Source organism: Schistocerca nitens, chromosome 6 (genome assembly GCF_023898315.1).
Source record: "Schistocerca nitens isolate TAMUIC-IGC-003100 chromosome 6, iqSchNite1.1, whole genome shotgun sequence".
NCBI lineage: Eukaryota > Metazoa > Arthropoda > Insecta > Orthoptera > Acrididae > Schistocerca > Schistocerca nitens.
This window is the reverse complement of record NC_064619.1, coordinates 170,039,744-170,059,631: the sequence shown is the minus strand read 5'-3', so window position 1 is coordinate 170,059,631 and position 19,888 is coordinate 170,039,744. Positions and strand designations below refer to the sequence as shown.

The 19,888-nt window shown below is 37.3% G+C and overlaps 1 protein-coding gene across 3 annotated transcripts in view; it reads right to left on the bottom strand.

The window, feature by feature from the left end:
- The window catches only part of LOC126263750 (uncharacterized), a 498,031-nt gene that overhangs the window by 15,561 nt on the left and 462,582 nt on the right, over positions 1–19,888 (bottom strand). For all 3 annotated transcript variants that reach the window (XM_049960935.1, XM_049960936.1, XM_049960937.1), the window contains one exon: positions 14,003–14,175. In XM_049960935.1, the coding sequence (XP_049816892.1) occupies positions 14,003–14,175 (173 nt within the window). The remainder of the gene's footprint in view (positions 1–14,002; positions 14,176–19,888) is intronic.

Sequence of the window (19,888 nt, the reverse complement as noted above, 5' to 3'; positions counted from 1 at the left end):
TTAGTGCAGCCCACAGTGCTAGAAAATCCACACTGATGACACAAAAGCAGGTGTATTGCTTTACGAGTTTCATGTGCTCTTACTATTTCCCACAATTTTGATTATTTCTGTGTATGCAAAGACATAGATGTGCACATACATACATGTAGATTACGTATCAAATTACAAATAAAATAAATGAATTAAGTTTGTGGTGCCAACTAAGTATTTGATGGAAGTATAGTTCTGCTTTAAAGCCTTCACTCAAATGACACCCAAAAACCAACCTAACAAAGATGGAATTTAATTTAGAAACCTCACACACACTCAGTACACGAATAGCTGTTTCCAAGTTTTTGATAGTAGTCATGGTAAAGGAAGGGAACATGATACACCACATACTGCATTTTTAATGGAATTTCAAATACCATTATATAAATGAAATTGGAAAAGCATGAAACTACAGTTGGAATTGTCATAATAAGGCACTCGTATAATGTTTCACATTCACAGCAGTCATGGGAAAGCAAGGGAACATGTTACACCACATACTGCATTTTTTAAAATGGAATTTCAGATATCATGATATAAACGAAATTGGAAAAGTATGAAACTCCAGTTGGAAGTGTCACAATATGGTGCTCGGATAATGTTTCACATTTCATTATCAATTGGTCACTTCATCCAGTAGATACAAAACCTAACAAAATTAGTTACTATAGCAAAATTAGTTACAAATGTAGAGATAAACCACATACTTCTGATTTATTTTTGACTAGTTTCATTCATCATATATGAGCATCATTAGGTAGTCAGTGACTTGGTGGGAACATAAAGCAAGAAGTAAAACATCTAGAGACATCAAAACTACTCTCACATACCTCACAGATTGACCAATTCATTAAGCTAAGTTCACACATCATGAAAGAAGACTAAACAGTATCACTCAAATATCACAGCAATGTCATTTCATGATATAACACACCAAGCTGAAACTACTCCACCTGCTGTTATTGCACTCTTGCAAATAATTAATATTTTTTGTTTACTCATTTTTCAATTTTCATCCAAGTATCTACATGAGCATATGTAGTACACACCTGAATCTACCAAAATGTTAACCAGACTTTGCTTCACTTAGATTTATTATTGAGACTGATTGCAATAGGGCATTTTGTGTTCCCAGAAACCATGTAACTTAAAATATATTAAGAAAGGAACTTATTATTACAATATGCAACAGCAGATTCAGAGTGAACTAGTATGTTGCTTTGGGCATATTTACACCACTCATTAAAAAGGCTGGCAGTAACATATTTTGATATTTCTGGAATTAATTTTGAAGTTAGGAGACACCAAAACTTTCCATTCCAGCTTCTATCACTATTCTTTGTTGTCTTAATTTTTATGAACTGACTGACACCCTAGATTACATAATTAAGCCATTAATTAACAAACTGGATAATTCATCACAATTTTTACGATGGCACCTGTACCCATAAATGAGTTATTCCCAATGCAGGCATACAAAATGGTTCCATGAACTTTAACATTTTATTAACTCAACACATACGAAGTCTGTTCAAAAAATTCTGGAACATTCGTAATTTCGCGCCAATGATGTGTTGGGACAAAATGCAGTTGACATCTCTGTACACACCTGTGTTTAATGTGTAACTGCCAAAAGTTTCATTGTTGTATGTCTCTTAACTATTGTTCAGTGCTGTATCGAGCAGAACGTTGTGTCACACAGTTTGCGAATTTAGAGATGGTAGAGTTAGAGGAGCAACGCGTCTGCATTAAATTTTGCATGAAATTAAAGAAAATCTTAACAGTGATGAGTGCTTAAGCCGTACTCAGTGTTAAGGCTTAGAAAAGGCAGGATGAAAGCTAAAGATGACCCTTGTTCAGGACATCCTTTGATTTCTACCAACAATGCTCATGTCAGGAATGTCATCAAAATTGTGTGTGCCAATCGAGGATTGGCTATCCGAGAGACTGCAGAAGAATGTAACATTTCAGTTGGATCATGCCATGATATACTGACACAGCATCTCAGAATGCATCGTTTTGTCACCATGTTCATCCCACAACTCATGAGTCAAGACCACAAAGACTTTCACCTCACAATCTGTGGAGAGATTTTGGATTATGCAAATGAGAACAAGATGTTTCTTAAGAGAATCATACCTGGTGATGAGATGTGGGTCTACAAATGGCTCTGAGCACTATGGGACTCAACTGCTGAGGTCATTAGTCCCCTAGAACTTAGAACGAGTTAAACCTAACTAACCTAAGGACATCACAAACATCCATGCCCCAGGCAGGATTCGAACCTGCGACCGTAGCGGTCTTGCGGTTCCAGACTGCAGCGCCTTTAACCGCACGGCCACTTCGGCCGGCGTGGGTCTACAGTTATGATGTTGAGACTAGGGTTAAATTTTCACAAGGAGTTGGGAAAGGTTTTCCTAGACTCGAGAGGTCAGGTCAAATGACAAAGCCAAGCTGTTAGTTTTCTTTGACTTTGAAGGATCAGTTTATCATGAATTAATGCCAAAGGGATGAAATGTTAATCGATGGTACTATCGGGATATGTTGCTGCACTTGTAAGAGGATGTGTGAAGAAAATGGCCTGAAATGTAGCAAGACAATTCATGGCTCTTGCATCACGATAACGCACCCGCCCTGTCATCTCTGTTGGTGCATGACTGTTACACAAAAAATGAAATCACTGTGCTGCCTCATAAGCCATACTCTCCAGACCTGAGCCTTGTGGTCTTTTTTTATTTCCAAAGTTGAAAACCCCATTGAAAGGATTAAGATTTGCAACGATAGATGAGATAAAATAAAATTCACAGACAGTGCTTCACGCAATCCAGCAAGAGGTGTACCAAGACTGCCTCCAGAAGTGGAAACAGCATTGGAAGTGGTGTGTCAATTGCGGAAGAGAGTATTTTGTGAGACTATGCACAATATGTAAAAGGTAAGCATACAAAAATTTTGGGGACGAAATTCCAGAATTTTTTAAACAGACCTTGTACTTTGTAAACTAAATGTCTTTAACATATAGCTCATCCAAATTAGCAAAATCTGTCCTGCCAGTTTTTCAAACCATTATGTAATTTCTGAAATCATAATATGTTCATATGCTAGCCTTTATGTAGCACATCTCATTTCATCTCAAAATCATCAATCTGTAGTTAGTTGTCACAATACCCAAATCTCAACAAGAGCCAGTGCCAGATTGGTATACGAATAACACCTATGCGGAATGTCGGAAGACCATGACTATTCTGTATTATTTTAGAATCAGTTTCGAATCTGCTCCCAATCAGTACACTAAACTTCACCCAGTGACTTATGTTATCTTTCATGCACTTATATTTTGAGTCTATTTGTGAGATACTATCACTTTGGGCACTTACTGTGTCTATGCACTGGATATGTAATATTCGAACTGTTATATCAAGGATCAGATCATAGCATGTGCACTGTTTTTTCATAAAGCAAAGCCACTGTTATGACAGTGGTTATTTAGCATGCTCTATAGTTTTGTTGTATTTATATACATCATTTCAATGAAGGGATTGATAGAGGAACCTGCCTGTAAAGGATATTTTTATAAGAAATGGAACTAATCATTGGGTGTTTCACAGAGACAATAAATATGGAAAAAGTCACAATTTTAATTTAAAAGTGTGCAGTGTACATTATTAGAGGAATTCCTGAAAGCCAGTTTATAGCAGTTTGATGAACTTTCTTCAAGGAGACACTGAGTGTGGACTGGACAAAGCAGATAGGTACATTCCCAATGTTATATTGCAAATGTGAAAATCACACACATGAACTACTGCAAAGATGTGAAAATAAAATCAATTAATGTGTAAGATGAAAAATTATATGGTAAAAATAAAACATGCACAACTATGTGAAACACACCGTAACACAGTTTCATGAATGTGAATCATGCATTTCAGTCCACCACCACTGGCCAAACGACTTTATTGTTGACTCACCATTAGACAGGAATCATGAAGTTATTGTCTACCAGTCCCTCTGAGAGTGACCACAGCTACTGTTGTAAAGGTATGGTGTGTGGGAGTCGTGGACATGGAAGTGGCCATGGGCTGGAACCCCCAGCGGTATTGCATACACACGCTACACAACAGGAGAAAGGGCTACCAAAGGTGGCAATTGCTGTGGGTAGATACTAGTCATGCAGGGGCTATGTAAATAGTTTTCAGCTACCTATCTGACTGGTCCTGACAAATTGGCAGCCTCACATTTACCACTTCACAAAGAAAATGATGGACAATAAAAAACCTAAATATTAAATATAATTTAGTAGTGTGTTCAATCCACACTTGCAAAATGGAAATATCAATACCAGAATGAAATCAATATATCTTTCAAATGGTGACACCCAAATGGTAACAATAAATACTATTGAAGCTATTGAATCATTACTTTAAGAAATTATTAAATTATATTTCACTTCCAATGAGGAAAAAGGAAGATACACTATTCTAATGACAAATTTTGAAGATAGAATCCAGAAAAAATACATCTACAATCCATGAATATTTGAGGAAACCTAAGATTTAATTCAGAAATATAGAGGGACTGTATGCAGCTGAATTATGCATACTATAAAGATATATTGCTTGAAAATCAGTACATATGGTATTGTGATGATAGACCTGAATGCTAGATAGAAAAAAAAAGAGCAAAGTATTTATTAATATTAAAACTATACACTGTGAGTTTATACCAAAATTGAGTACCTTTTGGGCATGGTTTTGATGCAATGCAGTGGCAAGTGTGATTTGAAGAAGTGCTATAACTTTGGCCTTCACTTGCTCCAGAATACTCAGTATTCAAAATGTTTACAATCATATAATACAATTCAGCCATCTCAATGCCCTTTAACACATAATGGAACGTAGTGCAGAAAACATCAATATCCTAGGTTAAAATAGGTCCCTTGAGCACAGTTGATGCTTTATGAAACATTGTCAGGGAAGACTCATTTACCTTCAGTTACTACAGTGATTCAAACTCTATGTTAAACTGTAGATACCCAAACAACTGGGCTTCTAAGTCAGTTCAAAAGTAAGAAGATAGCAAGAGCATAACACATCCAATAACATTGTGCCCAATAAAGCACTGTGGTGGTCAAACCAACATTCAGTTTGAGGATAGCTTCACCTTTATAATTATGATCAGATATGCATTAGGTAAGTGCTGTATTTTTTATTTATCTTCATCCAGTTTCTCTTCCATTTTTATTACAGTTCTTCTGATATACAATTTGCTAACCTGACATGTTAGGATAATAGCAAAAAAGTTTTCACATTTGTCCACACATGTCTTCTTTGGTAATATGTTACTGCTTTTCTAGAAATTGGTGGTACTGGTAACATATTGTTAAGATATTGAATAAAACTATTTGAGAACAGGTATACAACTGCAGTGTACATGATATAACCAAAACAGCACAAATTAAAATTGAAAGGTATAAATATATGACACTCTGATTTGATACCTCAAAGTGGGAAGGTTCAAACTGGCATCACAAAATATTAATTGTTGGGCAGTAATGGAGTTGTGTCAGCTTAAACCTTCCATTATTTACTGGCATTACTGAATGTACCAAACATTTTTGGTGATTAAAAAGTATCTTCAATAATTTCAATTAGAATTAAATACTCACATACTTCAGGAAAAGCAGATTGATCACATGATAAAAAAAAGTTAACCATCATACTATGACCTGAAATCAACAGCCATTTAACTCAAACATATTCAACAAGCACCCTCTGCCCCTTGGTCGTATTGCCCCCTGTTTTCAGTAGTGGAGTTAGTATAATCTTTTACACATTTATACCTCAAAGCAAAATAATTCATCATCCATGCTAAAGAAATCACTCTTACAGTGGAAGAAAGTGTACATGTAATTTCTTCTGACTAAACAGAGGCAGATGACTTTTTTCTGACAGTTAAGAGAACTATGTCATTCCCTTGCCTTGTATTTATAAATGTAAGTATCTAATAATATAAACAACAATGATAAGAGGTAACCACTGAATACTATCTAACTGGTGTTGCATGCATAAATATGACAGCTCAAAAATTTGCTCTAGATTGTGAGCAGTATAACTTGTTGTTTCGAGTCTCTCCCTCCCTCTCTGTCTCTCTTTTTGTTATCATACGTAATTTTCATTTTCTTGCTTTTGCTGAGAACCACCTGCCTCCTTTTCCCCTACTTACCTATACTTCACTCTCTCCACTTAACACCACACATCTGTGTCACTCCTTGTTGTCACAATCCTTTTCTCTCCCCCTTCATCTGTCTGCTTGACAACAGCTCATGTTTGTTTTGGGAGGGGAAGTGGGAAAGGGAGGATAGGTATCCACGTATGACTGCAATAAGAAAAAGTGATAGCTCACTCAAAAGCCACAGCAGTTTTCTTAGCTGCTCCATTTGTGTCTGCTCCAACAATCCACCAGGAGTTGAATAGTTCCTCCCCTTGCACCTATGTTTACATCCTACAATCCATACATATTATAAAAATGTGTGTATCATAACAGCATCTCCATGCTGTAAAACATATGTCTAAAAAAGTCACACATGGGGTCTTCCTGCTCGGTTCCTATTTGAAATGGGAACATGGGGTGAAAAGTTTTTAGTTATGTATAGACCAGCACCCACTTGTATAGCCATTTCAAAATATTTCTTACTTTAATATAATAGAGGGAAACATTCCACGTGGGAAAAATATATGTAAAAACAAAGATGATGTGACTTACCGAACGAAAGCGCTGGCAGGTCGATAGACACACAAACAAACACAAACACACACACAAAATTCAAGCTTTCGCAACAAACTGTTGCCTCATCAGGAAAGAGGGGAAGGAGAGGGAAAGACGAAAGGATGTGGGTTTTAAGGGAGAGGGTAAGGAGTCATTCCACACATGTGTGGATGGATATGTGCGTGTGTGCGAGTGTATACCTGTCCTTTTTTCCCCCTAAGGTAAGTCTTTCCGCTCCCGGGATTGGAATGACTCCTTACCCTCTCCCTTAAAACCCACATCCTTTCGTCTTTCCCTCTCCTTCCCCTCTTTCCTGATGAGGCAACAGTTTGTTGCGAAAGCTTGAATTTTGTGTGTGTGTTTGTGTTTGTTTGTGTGTCTATCGACCTGCCAGCGCTTTCGTTCGGTAAGTCACATCATCTTTGTTTTTACATATATTTCTTACTTTAGGTTTGTTACAGTATATCAAGCGAGGTCTGAATGACAAGCAGGAGCCATTTGTAGGTGTTCCATTTGCAATTTACACAAGAAAGTTGCTACTCACCATATAGCGGAAATGCTGAGATACGCACAACAAAAAGAGAAGAATGATCATTAATTACATGTATTTGCCTACCTTGTTACAAAATTTGACCCGATCTGCACAAGTTTGAAAAACAGAAGTGGTGCACATTAAAAAAACTGCCATGTGGTTTCAGTTGCCTGAGACTGCAGTCGGGCATGTGAGGTAGGTATGCATGTGTGTGTGTGTGTGTGTGTGTGTGTGTGTGTGTGTGTGTGTGATCTATTTTTGATGAAGGCCTTACTGGCCAAAAGCTTTATTTGCGACAGTCTTTTTGTTGTGCCTATCTGCATCTTTGCTATATGGTGAGTAGCAACTTACCTTTTCATATTTTCCATTCCATCCTAGATTTTCCATTGTTTGATGTTCTTCTGGGAGGTGTTTGAAGCATGTCACTTCTGTACCTTAAACTTGCATGGATTGGTTTAAACCCTGCACAAAGGTAGATAAATGGATAACATGAAAACTATTTTTTTTATCCAATTATCATTATCTATTGTCAAGATATGATAGTTTAAAATGTAGACAAATGTAGCATGTAAAAGTCATTCTCACATGAACTGAATATGCAGAAAAGTTTTAAAGTGAACAAAATAAATAAAAATGCATTCTTATGATAAAACTGAAAACTCACTTCCAAAAATGCAGTTTCATTAGGATTTTATGTGCATAAAACACATTTTAGTGAGGTTCCTTATGCACACCACATCTATGTTTCAAACTTATGTGGATCGGTTCAGATTTTGTAACAAGGTAGACAATTACATGTAATTAATGGTCATCCTTTTCTTTTATGAAAGCTTTATCCATTGCCATGATATCCACAACATGGTTCGAAAGACAATAAAAGAACTTATACCAGATCAGTCAGTCACCGCCCAAGTCAACATCAATCCACATTCGTTGTCAAGCTATGGCAGTCTAATGCCAAAATTATGGTACGGTAAAAGTTGGGAACCAGAATGAAAAATAGCAGAAAAAGACAAATATGTCCTGGGCAGAGTTAGGGTGGTAAAAGAAGGGAACTTGCTTTTCAACTTATCTGGCAGCTTTAAAGACATTTAAATGAAAACATCTTGACAAACTGGAGCTTTTTATGAGTTAACTCTACTTCCTCAGCACAGTGAGTGCTCTTAGCTGCAAGGTGCTGGCACACCTGCATCTTGCAATCTATACTCTACAGTTCCTGATCCTGTGCCTAAAATTCAGAAGATTCACCAGCCATAGTAAAAACTATATAAAACATCATATAATATCATATGGCTTAAGAGCATACAAGTAATAGCTAAAAAAGTTTTTTGAGGGGATAAAATTTTTATGGGTGGGTTTGTTCTTGGGAGGACACTAAAACAATCTTTAGATTTCTTGGAGGGGGGATTGACTTTTTTCCCCACGCAGACCATTTCTCCAACAAATCCACCCCCTATTACATGTACAGTGAGGTGTGTAAGAACAAAGAGAGAGACACAAATGTGTGAGCTTCTAGAGAGTGGGATGCATCAACAATAGGAAGTATCCAAGAGGGGGGGGGGGTGCATCTATAACAGGAAGTATCCCAGACTGGAGATGCGCACATCTTGAACTTTAACAACATTTTGTGTCATGCTGTATGCCATGAGAAGTGCCATGTTGGATGACATGATAGCGTGTGTCATGTTATACGATGTGACATCATGTATCGTGTTACTTTACTTGACACAATGCATTACATTACATGGCAAGGGTACTAATAGTAACAAGCGGAAAAGCACAATTAAATGAAGATGTTTTGATTTAAATGTCTCTGAAGTTGCCAGGTAAGTTGAAAAGCTAATTCCCTTCTTTTACATCACTAACTCTGCCCAGGACATGTTTGCCTTTCTTGTGCTATTATAGGAGCTGTTTTCATTCTGGTGTATGTACGTTCCACACCTTCTCCTAAATCATTGGACCAATTTCAACCAAACTTGGTACACACACACACACACACACCTTTTAACATCGGGAAAGAATCACTGTTGGGGTAAAAGCCACCTACCTATCAAAGGTATGGAGGTGGGGGTGAAAAAATGTGCAGTCCATGACATGCAAATACCCAGACTTTATTCACACAGTATTTTAGAATGAGAGCAGTTAGTGACTTGCAACAAACATTACACATAATTTCAAACCTTTACAAAACTTTTTCTCATTGACAACCCCCACAAAATGATGAAAGAAAATAGTTTACTGCTTGCTCACTGCTCCTGCAGTAAAACTGACACATCAGACATGACCTTTTAATTTATTACTTATGTGCAATTAATTGTATTCATGGCACATTCTGTAGACAGTATTCAAATATACCACTGGATGTGCCTGCAGAATTATATCATTGTACAACACATTGTTCAGGAGATAATAGTGTCATAAAAATTGAGCTGCTTGAAAATGAAACTACAGGGAGAGATTTGATAAAGATACAGATGCAATATGTGTGCAAATAATCATTTTCTAAATGTTGTGGATATAGTAGGATCCAGGTGTTCATTAGAAGATGCTAGGCTGTTAATGGAAGAGGCCATACCTATGCAATTTGATACAATTGAAATCTCACCCACTTCTCCCTTTGAAATTAGGAAAATAATAAACTTGCTTAAAAGCAAAAACTCACATGGAATTGATGGCATTTCCAGCAAAATACTAAAAGCTTGTTCTCAACAGATAAGTAAGATTCTCAGCCACCTGTGTAATAGCTCTCTGGAACAGGGCATTTTCCCTGATAGACTGAAATATGCTATTGTTATACCTTTGCATAAAAAGGGGGATAGATCTGATGTCAACAATTACCGTCCAATCTCCCTTCTAACAGCTTTATCCAAAATTTTTGAGAAAGTAATGTATTCAAGAGTAGCTTCACATATCTGTAAAAATGAAGTACTAACAAAATGTCAGTTTGGTTTTCAGAAAGGTTTTTCAACAGAAAATGCCATATATGCTTTCACCAGTAAAATTTTGAATGATCTGAATAACCGAACACCACCCATTGGGATTTTTTGTGATCTCTCAAAGGCTTTTGATTGTGTAAATCATGAAATTCTGCTAGACAAGCTCAAGTATTGTGGCATGAGTGGGACAGTGCACAAATGGTTTAATTCGTACCTAACTGGAAGAGTGCAGAAAGTTGAAATAAGTAGTTCTCGTAACATGCAAAGATCAGCACATTCCTCAAACTGGGGAACTATCAAGAATGGGGTTCCACAAGGGTCAGTCTTGGGTCCTTTGTTGTTCTTATTATATATTAATGACTTGCCATTCTATATTCATGAAGAGGCAAAGTTAGTTCTCTTTGCTGATGATACAAGTATAGTAATCACACCTGACAAACAAGAATTAACTGATGAAATTGTCAATACTGTCTTTCAGAAAATTACTAAGTGGTTCCTTGTAAACGGACTCTCACTGAATTTTGATAAGACACAGTACATACAGTTCCGTACAGTGAATGGTATAACGCCATTAATAAATATAGACCTTAATCAGAAGCATATAGCTAAGGTAGAATATTCCAAATTTTTAGGTGTGTCCATTGATGAGAGATTAAATTGGAAGAAACACATTGATGATCTGCTGAAACGTTTGAGTTCAGCTACTTATGCAATAAGGGTCATTGCAAATTTTGGTGATAAACATCTTAGTAAATTAGCTTACTACGCCTATTTTCACTCATTGCTTTCATATGGCATCATATTTTGGGGTAATTCATCACTGAGGAATAAAGTATTTATTGCACAAAAGCGTGTAATCAGAATAATAGCTGGAGTCCACCCAAGATCATCCTGCAGACATTTATTTAAGGATCTAGGGATATTCACAGTAGCTTCTCAGTATATATACTCTCTTATGAAATTTGTTATTAACAACCAAACCCAATTCAAAAGTAATAGCAGTGTGCATAACTACAATACTAGGAGAAAGGATGATCTTCACTATTCAAGATTAAATCTAACTTTGGCACAGAAAGTGGTGAATTATACTGGCACTAAAGTCTTTGGTCACTTACCAAATAGTATCAAAAGTCTGACAGATAACCAACAAGTATTTAAGAAGAAATTAAAAGAATTTCTGAATGACAACTCCTTCTACTCCATAGAGGAATTTTTAGATATAAATTAAGAAAAAAAAAGAAAAAAATATTAAAAAAATAAAAATAAAAAATAAAGAAAAACAAAAACACAAAAAAATAAAGTTGTTATATTAACTTAAGTATGTTGTTAAATTAACCTAATTATGTCATGTATTGGAAAATTCGACTCGTTCCACATCATTACGAAATATCGTATTCATGATCCATGGAACTAGTATTAATCTAATCTAATCTAATCTAATCTGAAATATGTTAAATATTTGTGACACATGTGTACTCTACCAAAACCACAGGTAAAAAGCTCCTCCTAAACCCCTGGATCAATTTTAACCAAACATGGTACATATATTACTTACTATCTGGAAAGAAATACTGTGTGGGCAAGAACCACCAGCCTGCTAATACGGTGGTAGTGATAATTAGTGATGGAGAGAGAAAGTGGAGAGGAAGAGATGGACAGAGAGGGGAAGGAAGAGATGGACACAGATAGGAGGGAGGAGGATATGGACAGAGAGAGGGGAGGAAGAGGTGGACAGAGAAAGGGGACAGGAGGAGATGAGGAGAGGGTGAAAGAGAGAGATAGGGGGAAGAAGACATGGACAGAGAGAGAGAAGGAGGAGGAGGAAATGGATAGGGAGGGGGGAAGGAGGAGGTGTATTAAGAGAAGATTGGAATAAATACACATCCAGGCAATGCTGGTGCACAGCTAGTTATTCAGTGAATGCAAACTAACTATTTAAATACATATGACCTTATAACAATGGTTGTCTCTATTTTCATGTTGCTTTTATAAGTCTCTTTATAGTTGAAAATAATGTTACTGCTGTACATAATATCTTGTAAATTATTTTCTATCTTGATTTAAGGGTTCATCATTCACATCTGATTAGGTATTTATTATTGCATTATTTCATGGTTCTCACTTTGATTATCAACTTTTGAAACAATAGGTAAACAAGTGGAGAGACTTGAAGAGTATGTTTAAGAATACCATGACTTTTAGTTTCATTTGTGAAAGCCACGTAAGAGGCATGGCAAAAAAGAGAGAGAGAGAGAGAGAGAGAGAGAGAGAGAGATCCATATTCTGTGATTCAGTAAGTCTCTGTATTATGCGACAGATATCATTCTGGCATAGATACTTCCCACACATTTTGCTGTTCCTTACAAAGAAAGTTTCAATAAAACAGATCAGAAGTAATGGAACGGGGTTGGGGAGGGGGAAGTAACTTTTTGGTATTAACTTTCAACACTTGGGCTTCTTTCTTTCTTTCTAATTAATTTGGTTACTGGAAAATATCTTCACACACTTTTTCAGCACATGAATTATTCATTTGTCCCTCCAGCTCATGACAAAGAAGAAGATACCTTGAAAGTAGATGCAAGAAAAGTTAGTGAGTTGCATTAGGAGACACCAGGTTTTACAAGCCCCAGCTTAGTTCAAGTATAAGCCAGTACATCACAAAATCATTTTTACTATAAAACTGTAACTAGAATATTTAATTACAACATTCTGTATAAGAGGTTCTATTATTTTTCATTACTTCACAGTAGATCATCATGAAATGACTATTTAAAATAGTGACAATAACTGTGTAAAGGAGATCTGCAGAAGTAATCTACATTACACTGATGTATATGAGGACTCCAGAAGAAGACTTATCATGATATTGCAGGAGATGAACTGCCATTTTGATAAATACTGGGCTGTTTCAACATTTCCTAATCAAATACACCCTGTGGTGCAAATCTGTGACTGGCCAATTGATCTAATGCCAGGTAGAGTGTAGCCTTTCTTTCCTGTGACACTAGGAGGGTAAGATGGCAGGCCCATCACCCCAGCCAACCTTTACCCTTGAGCAAGAGCCACACTAACATTTGATAAATCACATTTAATAAATTTTGCATAAGTAGTGATGCTATGTGAAAAATTCATGTAAACCTTCCACAACAGTGTATAGCAAGAAGAAGCCAAAGATGAATGGCAAATAAAAAATCTCACCTTATGTTTTATCTACCCTTTATTTATAAACAATAGGAGGATTAGTTTCTAATGTAGGCTACCTAACCTGATGATGATAAGTTGCAGAAAGTGTAGGAAACTCCTTATTATTCTTACAAGTGAACCAATAAATGAAAAACACTTTAGAAGAGGACAAAGATGTATGCCATACTCTTAGATCTAGATCTGCCAAGTCATTATACATCACAGTTTGTATTAAAATACAAATACATGTTCTGCCATAAATGGGAAATGACAGTTTCAAAGTCAAGGCCTATTAAGGCCTACTTATGAGCATAACACAAATGCCACTGGTTTCCAGTCTGAGATGTGATGGCATACAAGCCAACTGAGGTTCTAGATTGCTACACTTTGTACAGATTTTCTAAGTTTACTATGTGATGCCATCTCAACACTAGATCATTATTTTAATACAAATAAAAAGAAATCATTTTGAAATAAAAATATCTGGTTTACATGTAAAGCAGTCAATGAAATAAATGGAAGGTTTATCTTATACTAAAAAAGTTTCATTTAGGATTACCTTGTGGTGTGATGCAGGGCTTCTAACTGTTTTATAAATAGTGCAAGCTGCTTGAACAATTGCTATGAACACCAGTGCTGCAATACACCCAAGAACGATATACAGCTTTGTTGCAGAAAGGACTGTGTCTTTATTTTCAGTATTTTCTGTGTTTTCTGGTAAATCTGATACTTCTGGAAAAGAGACAATTTATTCAATACATAATAATTATTTTAGTTAAAATCAAACAATGGAAAATCCAAGATGAAATGTAACAATATTATGAGAAGGAAAGTTGTTACTCATTATATAGCGGAGATGTGCAACTCACACACACAACTGCAGTCTCAGGCAACTGAAACAGATGGTTTCAGTTGCCTGAGACTGCAGTTGTGTGTGTGTGTGTGTGTGTGTGTGTGTGTGGGTGGGTGGGTGGGTGTGCATATGTGCACGTATCTGTGTCTATTGTTGACAAAGGCCATTGGCCGAAAGCTTCAAGTGTGAAAATCTTTTTGTTGTGCCTCTCCGCAACTCAGCATCTCCGCTATATAGTGAGTTGGATTATGCTGAGCAAACACTTTACACAATAAAAAATGTTACTGGTAAGCATTAGCAAAGAGAACCAGTTATTCAAAATTATGTAGACTGTATTTACAATAAACTGTCACTACACTTCTAAATATTATTTGTGTCTCCATAATCTAAATTTGACAGTAAAACACTACTGGTGCCCCACTGATTTTCAATAACTGCTGGTAAGCTTTTGCAAAAAAACTTTAATATTTGTCACAGATTAACAACAAACTACTTGCTGTGAGATAAGAGACATGTTTACAATAAGCATTATTAGGTGCCCCACAGCTAACTGGAATTATCTTGCCTTGTATTTGGAAGATGAGATAATTTGTAGAAGGAATAGTAATTTACTAAATTTTAATTTTCTTCTTCTTCCCATTTGAGTTATTTTTGCCCAAAGCCTTTGCACCAGAACACAGAAATCCACTTTAAATCCTGAGTAGGGGGGTAAATTCTACACATTATTATTTTTACCTCTTAATTTTGTCATTAGGTAAACTGAACTTAAACCGGAGCTGATTTTTATTATTAGTAAAATATACTATCAAGAAGTAACAGCTTTGGGAATCTGCATGAAAAGCAATAATTATTGATTTGACAGTACATTATTATAGCACACCTGAGCTTAATTTACAATAGCTGCCCAAAAGATATCATGGGGTGAGGATGTGCAAAATGAACCAGTAACCTTATCTTCAAATTTGAGGCTAATATGCAGCAGTCTACTAGTTATTTTGTTTATGTGCCTTTGTTCAATATCACCCCAGCACAATGAGTAGATTTTTTCATTCATAATTTTGATTGTATTCCATTCAGGTCAATCTTTAATAGGTCTGTGGAGCATTTTTAGTGACCCCATTTCCATATTATCTCTTTATAGTACTTAATATATGAACAGGAAAGAGATACTGAGCAGTAATGTGAGGATGACAACTTAAGGGCACAGTTGTTACTCAGAGCTAATAAAACATTCTCTCTCTCTCTCTGTCCCCCCCCCCCCCCCCCACACACACACACACACCATTGTTTGGCAAGATTCAGTATCAAAGGTGGGCATAAACTTATAAGTTGATCCTTGTATCAGTCATAAGAGACATTCTCAGATGTAGCCAAAAACTTATCTTTTAAGATGTCAAACTGGTCGTTGACTATGAGGTGGTTGTAGCAACAATGATTACCAAAGTACAAAAGGCAACTAAAATAAGTAGAAATCAACTGGATGTAATTAAACCATCAACCAATTTCAAAGGCAGGTTTCTTGGGCAATCACATCCAATGTTGTCACTCATTATCATCCTGGCCTTGAATTTATTTATTTTTATGTACTTTGACAAAGCTATGACTTCCTAAAATTGTGCCTGAAATGAGACCCATTCTGTCTGACATTTGGCCACTGCACCTAGAACAGCTTGTTGTTGCCCTCCCAATATCTGAAATATCCTTGTCAAACCCTATGCTCATCCTGCACCCACATCCCTACCCTACGGCTCCTATCCCAGTAATCATCCCTATTATAAGATTTCCCCTATGCACCTTCTTACCATCACCTATACCAGCCCTGTAACTGGCAGAAAATATACTATCAAATGGAGAGTCACCTGTGAATGACCGAGCGAGGTGGCGCAGTGGTTAGACACTGGACTCGCATTCGGGAGGACGACGGTTCAATCCCGCGTCTGGCCATCCTGATTTAGGTTTTCCGTGATTTCCCTAAATCACTCCAGGCAAATGCCGGGATGGTTCCTCTGAAAGGGCACGGCCGACTTCCTTCCCCATCCTTCCCTAATCCTATGAGACCGATGACCACGCTGTCTGGTCTCCTTCCCCAAACCAACCAACCAACCAACCTGTGAATGACACGTCATATACCAGCTGTTATGTAAACAATGTTTGGCTGTTTATGCTGGCATGACCATCACCTAGTTATCAGTTGGGATGATTGGGCATAGGCAAAGGATTGTACAGGCAACACAACATCCTGGTGCAGAGCACGCTCTACAACATGACAACCATGACCTCTGTGCCTGTTTCACCACATCTGACATCTGGATTCTTCACTCAGACATGAGTTTCCCAGAACTCAGCAGGTGGGAACTGGTGCTACAATATGTCCTTGGTTCTGGCAATGCAACTAGCCTTACTTTGTGTAAATTTCTTAGATCTCACCATTTATTCACAGTATCTATTCCGTTCTTCACTCCCATTTATCTTTGGTTTTTTGACCTGTCTCTTTTCTGCAGGCCCCCCACCCACCTCTACCACATACAGTGCACTCAGGTTTTAGCTCTAATTAACTCATGCTCAAAATTTGCGCAGTAATCTCTTTCCTGCATATTACCCTCCTATCTTCCACATTTACGCTACCAAGTTTTCAGATATCGTCCTGTGCAGTCCCTACAGTCTGTCTTCCTTTTCGTCCTGTCTGGTAAGTCTCCCCTGACCTTGGGTTCTGGATGACTTTCTTCTGCTGCCACTCAGTGAGTAGATCTTTTATCTATCCCCTTACACTAAAAGAAGTAGAAAGATTTATATGTTCAGCAAACTAAATAAAGAGGCAGTAGTGTCAAATCTCAATGTGGGACTTAAAACATTATTCTGACAAGGGACCCCTTGAGTAAGAGGTCACAAAAGGCCAATGATGTTTACAGCATTCGACAGCCCTCACATTCTCTACCATGCAACCACAATACTGGCTGCTAATGGCAACAGGAGGTGGAACTGGAGGTATCCAATGCTGAGCACAGCATGAGGCTATGGAGTGTAGGTGAACTGCTTAGCCTACGAGTAACTCACAACAGTGCTACAGTGCTAATGGCGCTGTTACAAAGCAAAGCAATGGCAATCATAAAAAAAGCAAACATTCCATTACATCTACAGCAAGAGTCACTGAAGTTGACATTTCATCAGAAAGAAATTGAATAAATTTTGCGGGGTGAGAAATAAATGGCAAACGAAATATCAGCATTTCTGCAAAATGCGTCAGTGGCCAGTGTGGTGTCATATATACTCAACTGTGCCCACAAGGAGTACAGTTATGATGATATGTGCTTAAAAAGTGAAAGTGGTATAGCAAACAAGTGTTAAGCCATGTAGTTCATTGTCATGTCAGACAGGAAGCCACAAATCCCATCTCCACTGAAAAGTAGTATAGGACAATATGGTAAAAAAAACAACTGTGAACAAATTTCGAATAAGTTTGCGCAATGTGACCATGTAGTGCATAAGAAAAACTAAGGATATTCAAAGGCAGACAAGGTGCAATTGTTACCAACACTGGTTTTTCCCCGTTTTGAAGATGCTTGATACAATTTACAGTATGAGCCTGATAGTGACTTACTACGTTATGCACATCAAATTGCACACAATGTAGATTACAATGATTTCAAGAGAAGTAATGAATGATGCATAACTTCAAACAGCATTACAGAATTGGAAGATTTAAGATAACAAAATTTCAAATGGCATCAATCTGACAACACACAGCAAACTGCAATCGGCCTGAAAATTTATAGATGAGATAAACATACATATCCAATTGTCCAGAAAGGAATTTACTTTCAGGTCTGACCAATTGAGGACTCAAAGAGGAAATGCATATGAAATGGACCATGGAAATTAGAGTTACCAAGAGAGTTGTATCAAAATCAACTAACATATATGTCCTGATGTGTTTGTGCACAATTATGCCGACTGTTAATCTAGATGATAAATTGGACGGTAAGATATTTAGAGCAAACTATCACTCCTGAAAAGTGTGCAACATTGCAGTTCATACCACCTGAAACCATTGGACAAATTCAGCCTCTGGATATTTGTTTTTTCTATGCTTATAAAATTCATGATCACATTATCTGCAGCTATGCCTTAAAGGATAGCCAGTTTCATGATAAGCACCATGACTGACTGTTTCACATTCGGCTGCATCCCATCACATTCCATTCCAACAGTTCTCATCACCCCATTACACAATATGATTCTATATGAATTCTTTAAGAGTAGATACCTAGCTGAATATCCTGCATGGTTTTAACTACCAAGGAGTTTGCCTTAGATCTTAATGGTGCAAACCTTCGTGATCACTGTGGCATGCCATTTTTCATTCAGTGTTCATGGCACATATTAATGGTTTGTTTTGAAGATTTCTCAAATGTCGATGATGTCCATTTTATGAAGGGTAATACATACATCCCATAGAAGATTGAGCTCTCCACCCCCCAAACACTCATTCTCTGTCACCCTCCTGATGCACATAGTGAGTCATTAGCAGATAATATTTTTCCTGATGTAATTGCTAATTCAATATTTTCAAAGGAGCCTTACTAAAGATTGTACTTGTGATCTCAATTCAAGGAGTTCCTTGTAATTAGGAGCATGTAGAAGAAATGTGACAAGATCAAAAGAATAGGTGACACTGCACTGGACAAATACGTATTTATTAGAACATATCTAAAAACAAAGATGATGAGACTTACCAAACAAAAGCGCTGGCAGGTCAATAGACACACAAACAAACACAAACATACACACAAAATTCAAGCTTTCGCAACAAACGGTTGCTTCATCAGGAAAGAGGGAAGGAGAGGGAAAGACGAAAGGATGTGGGTTTTAAGGGAGAGGGTAAGGGGTCATTCCAATCCCGGGAGCGGAAAGACTTACCTTAGGGGGAAAAAAGGACAGGTATACACTCACACACACACACATATCCATCCGCACATACACAGACACAAGCAGACATTTGCTTGTGTCTGTGTATGTGCGGATGGATATGTGTGCGTGTGCGAGTGTATACCTGTCCTTTTTTCCCCCCTAAGGTAAGTCTTTCCGCTCCCGGGACTGGAATGACTCCTTACCCTCTCCCTTAAAACCCACATCCTTTCATCTTTCCCTCTCCTTCCCTCTTTCCTGATGAAGCAACCGTTTGTTGCGGAAGCTTAATTTTGTGTGTATGTTTGTGTTTGTTTGTGTGTCTATCGACCTGCCAGCGCTTTTGTTTGGTAAGTCTCATCATCTTTGTTTTTAGATGTATTTTTCCCACGTGGAATGTTTCCCTCTATTATATTTATTAGAACAGTATGATATGGTAGAGACTCTCCATGGTATATAGCCACTGCAAAACATCTTCTAAAGAAGCAGCAACTACAGTTGAACATGCATAAAGCACAGCATAAAGCTAGGGAGAGAGAAATACTAAATGACAACATTATGAAAAGGATAGATGGCGGCTCACCATACAGGGGAGGCATTGAGTCACAGTCAGGCACAACAAAAAGCCTGCTATACGTTTAAGCTTTTGGGCAAAAGGTCTTCTTCTGAAGTTGAAAACACACAGAC